General features: G+C 31.2%; 1 protein-coding gene across 1 annotated transcript; it reads right to left on the bottom strand.

Annotated features, from left to right (window-relative positions):
• Nucleotides 1-4007: 4007 nt before the first annotated feature.
• Nucleotides 4008-4653, bottom strand: LOC106771508 (monothiol glutaredoxin-S1-like). Its single transcript, XM_014657500.2, has one exon. The coding sequence runs from the start codon at nt 4513-4515 to the stop codon at nt 4207-4209; it is 309 nt and encodes a 102-aa protein (XP_014512986.1). The 5' UTR covers nt 4516-4653; the 3' UTR covers nt 4008-4206.
• Between the last annotated feature and the right edge of the window lie 228 nt (nt 4654-4881).

Below are 4881 nucleotides of genomic sequence, written 5' to 3'. Positions count from 1 at the left end.
TTATGAAATAGTGTTTATTGAATTTTGTTACTAGATCTGCTACCTAACAAACATAATACCTACTAGTTATAAATGAAGGCGTGCATGCACAAAGTGTGAAACATCATTTTGAAGTTCTTACTATGAGCTCCACCGACACATTATTTTAACTTTATATAGCTGTAGGAAGATATTATAATATTTTTTATACAACACGTTTTCCCCCCTTGGCTTCAATAATCAAGCACTTGCATGTTAATAAAACAAAGAAAGAAAGGAATGGAAGGATGAGAAAAAAAGAGAAGAAATTGGAAGTAGCTAATGTGGTTGCAATAGTTTAATAATGACAAATGTAATGATCAAGAAGAAAGAAAGGAGAAAAAGAAAGCATAAAATTTCGATATTTACTATTAATGATTTTAGATGGTCAAAATATATTAATAATTATTAATAAATTTTCTTATCCAAGATAAAATTTATCAATAAACATTTTAGTGACAGATTTTTAACTATTAATAATTTATCTCATTGATTTTTTTTTTCAGTAAATGAAATTTCTAAATCAAATAAAGAAAGATAAAAAAATCAAGTTAAAGATAACAAAAAGAAGTTAAGTAAATAATAAAAGATTAAAATGTAATTTAGTAAAAGTTTTATTATATTGCATAATATACTCATTCAAGAAATGCATGATAAAAGATCATATGATTACGAATCATTAGCAAGTGACTCCATTACCCAATGGATAAGCCGGTACTGTACGGGACTGTGGTTTCTCGGCACGATTCTTGGTGGAGTCGAATTCTTTTTAGGAAAATTTTTTTTAACAATATTTTTTTAATAATTTTTTGACAATAGATACGTGGTAACTTGTGATTAGTTTGTTTTAAATATTTTTTAAATATAAATTCAAATAGATAAATAAAATGATGACACGTATATCAAAAAATGTTGTCAAAATATCACTGTCCTTCTTTTTAGCTGACCCTCATCGAAAGGCACGACGTGGTATCAGTGTAATTACTCCAGCCATTCATTCGGCCCGTTTTATAGATTGATCTAGGGTCGGGAGCATAGCGCAGAGATGACGGGCGTCGTTTGCAGCGTATTGAAGAGAAATTTGAGGTTGATCCACTACCTCCTGTGTTTAAAGATTCCTTCTTGCCACTTGTGTATGTTTACTCTCACATTTTCTTTTATATGCTTCCCTCTCTCCCAATCTCCAATGGCATGTGTTTTGTTATGTTGTAATCAATTGATGCATGCATTTTAATGTATTTGTAAGTCATACACTCATTTTAAACCAATCAATCTATTTCAACCGTCACACCAATTTTTGACATTTTTATTCATTCCATTTTGCAAAATATCACTAACAATAATTTTATGAGCTCTGTAGATATATGATCTTTAACGACTTCTTTTATGTGTTGCGCAAATTCCTTAAAATACATCAGGGATTTTTTAAATTTTATGAGAATCTCATAAATAACAAGTAAAACTTTTTTTAAAAGAGTAAAATCTGTCCATAATTTTCCAAAAGAAAATATAAGATAGATAAAAGAATGAGATAAAAGAAAAAAGAGTGTGAAAGTATTAAAGATTATATTATTAAGAGATTAAACTTTGTAATTAAAATTTTATGGTGAAAAAATTTTAATAAACAAATTTTTTAATGATTTTAATATTCTTGGTGTAATATAATCTTTAGCATACATTTGAAATCACTTATATGACCGCTTGCATGAGATCTTGATATGATTTATAAAACACTCATAAATACTAGACATACGCATGACTTAGTAAGAGTAACACAACAATAACAAGAAGTATTATGGGAGTGTATTATGATTAATAAAGTGTTAGCACACACTAAATGTTTTGGTTGATATAATTTCTTATATCAATTACACTCTGTGTTAAGTTTTTCAGTGTAAGATTAAGTCATATAGATTATTATACTAGTTCTAATGCATATGAGACCCAAAAATGTTCTTCTTTCATTCTTTCTATCTTTTGCAATATATGAGATTGTTGAAAACAGAGTATCACAAAAAATAATTATGCTTCCTTCCTTATGAAGCCTAGAGGAGTCATTCCTTTTTTTCTTTAGCTTTGATATGGTTGTCACATATCTCGGTTTTCATTTTGGTGAGCTTCAATTACAAGGATCGAAAGCCACTTTCATCTAATTATTCTTTTGTAAGTCGTTTGGAGGCTTTAGCCGCAAGATCTGCGTCCACTTTCTACAGCTCACAAGGTTCACTTCACAAGGTTCACTTCACAAGGTTCACCTCCTTCGCAAGTCACGAGATTCATCCGTTGAAGGCCGTGGTTTTTATCCATTTTCAACATTTATAAACAGAGACTTATGCTCACCTATGAAAATACACTTTCACACTCTCTATTCTTTCTCTGGTTCTCTTATCTATCTTGTATTTTCTTTTAGAAAATTATGGGTATTTTTAACTCTTTTAAAAAGAGTTTTACTTAGTTATGATATTCTTGAAAAATTTTAAAAATTCTAATTCTATTTCTAGAGAAACTTGCATAATACATTGCAGATAAGTCTTTAATATTAATGAATTTACATGCTTTATAAAATAAATGTTTGTGATTATGGTGAGCATTTTACAAAAAAGTATTATTTCTATATTGTGAATTACACAACCTATGTAATACCACTTATTAACTTTTTATTTGTACCTCATATATGTGTTATAATTGTATGGCTTTGATTTAATAAGGTGGTTCTTCTTAGCACTTGGAAAAAATTGTGGTTGAAAGGTATTTAAAGGTGGTAGGTTAAGTTCCTATCTAAAAACTAGTTAACATTGCTGAATACTTGGATATATATATATATATATATATATATATATATATATATATATATATATATATATATATATTATATTTATATATTTATTTGTGCATATGTATATGCTGAAGCTCAATTATTGTTGGCCCTTCCAACAAAACTGAAAGGTACTCTGGCATATGCGTTTGTAGAAATTAGTGCAGATCAAAAGTAACTGGTGGGTAGTGCGAGATCAGTTCTTGGCATCACAGTGGGGACTAGGGATTCCTCGACATCTGGTTCTGCTTCTGAACGTGATGTTTGTATGCATTTTCTTCTGTCTTTTCACTGTGACCATTCTATTAAGATCTCTCACTTATACACCGAGGAATATGTACGAGAAAGCTATACTATGATATCTTCCTCTTTGACAGATATATCAGTGTTTTCGTGTCCTGCAACCTCCTTATTAAGAAGAATTTGAGGTAGATGAGGAAAATTTTCTGTAGAACATGTTGATTCAATTCGTTGCTATACTAATTGGGTGTATATTTCACGCAATGCACATAAATAACAGTCTTGCACAATGGCAGGGATTTATAGCGAATCTTGTTTGTTTATTCATCTATTGGTTACAGTCTAAGAAATCTTCAGGGAGTAAACATACATATTTACATGATCTATAATTTTTTTATACATTTCAAATTCAAATTCTCTTCGTAGTTTTTCTTATCCGATTTATTTTTTCTTTCTAAGGAGCTTTCATTTTTGAAGTCACGATTTGAAGAAAAGTAAGTTGCTTCTCATAACTTTTGCTCAAATAATATTGGTTGACAGATCAACCAATCTGAGCTGCCTTCATCGGTTTGGTTTAATAACTAAAATACATCATTAGTCTTGTGCTTGAATTGAGATACCTAGTATAACTCAAATGCAAAGACTTTTATTATATATATCTATATGTGTGTATCATCTTTTTATATTAGTCTGAACTGTATCCAACTTAATGTTATTTAGAAAATTACGCTATCATTTTAATAACTTGTTTTCCTTCTATGCAGGGTGAGTATTTGTCCGTTTTCTCGTATGAAGTTAATTTTTCTTCCAAACGGCAGCTTTTATGAAAACTACAATATATTTCCTTTTATAAATGAGCCTTGCATTTGATAACATGTGCATGCCTTGGCCCATGGTCATGTCAGGCATATACTTGACTGACATTTCACAAAAATTGAGAATGAAGTTGTGCATTAGAAAAAGAAGCGAAGAATTAAGAGTACGAACAGACTAGAAGAAGCTCTGTCACTAAACCTGATGTATAGTTTTCATAGCTAGGCTAGGAACTAAATAGAAACATTATTAGCTTTAAGAAGACTAGAGCCTCCTTTGTTTGATCCTCTGAGGTGATTTTCAGTGCATGGTTATGGACTTCAAAGAAATATAGCTCCAGCACTTAAAAGCAACTGGGCAAGCTGGTTCTGGACGTTGAGCCTTATGAGTTCGTCAGCACCACCTATAAATCGTTGTCCAATGAACACTGCTGGTACAGTCGGGCGACAACCCAGCTGAATCAGTGCACTTTCTATTTGCTCCCCATTTTCCATTTTATCAACCTCTATATCGGTACGGTTGGCACCGAAGCTGCGTATGAGAGCCTTCACAGAATGGCAAATGCAGCAAGTGCTCTTGCTGAAGATCACCACTGGCTTGTCAGCATACAAAGATGCCAGCAAGTCCATTGCTGCAAAATCTGAGTATTTTAAAGGTTAACTCTTAACTATGGTAGAAAGGGCTTCAAGAATTTTTTAATTGCTCTGTTGAAGTTGAGCTGCAGAGAAGGTCTATTTATATTAGTTTCAGCTGGTTTATTCTGGTAGCTGTGCAATTAGAATAACATCTAAAAAAAGGTTCTAAAAGTTTTGTGGTTAGTGGATTCCTAATATTCCTTCTTTGATTGTTTGATGCTAACAACCCATATGCTTTGCCAAAATGAATGAGGAGTAACTTATGGTCTCCTCATTGTATCCAACCCATGATCGTGGCTATGTTAAGCTTATAGCTCTATTCAGATAAAAAAAAAAAAAAAAGAAAAAGGTTTTTTTAGT

Source organism: Vigna radiata, chromosome 8 (assembly GCF_000741045.1).
Source record: "Vigna radiata var. radiata cultivar VC1973A chromosome 8, Vradiata_ver6, whole genome shotgun sequence".
Taxonomy (NCBI): Eukaryota; Viridiplantae; Streptophyta; class Magnoliopsida; order Fabales; family Fabaceae; genus Vigna; species Vigna radiata.
Note: the sequence above shows the minus strand (reverse complement) of the source record. Positions and strands in the feature narration are given on the sequence as shown.

Coding starts and splice junctions, on each gene's coding strand:
- LOC106771508 (XM_014657500.2), bottom strand. CDS start 4,515: ATGGACTTGCTGGCATCTTTGTATGCTGACAAGCCAGTGGTGATCTTC.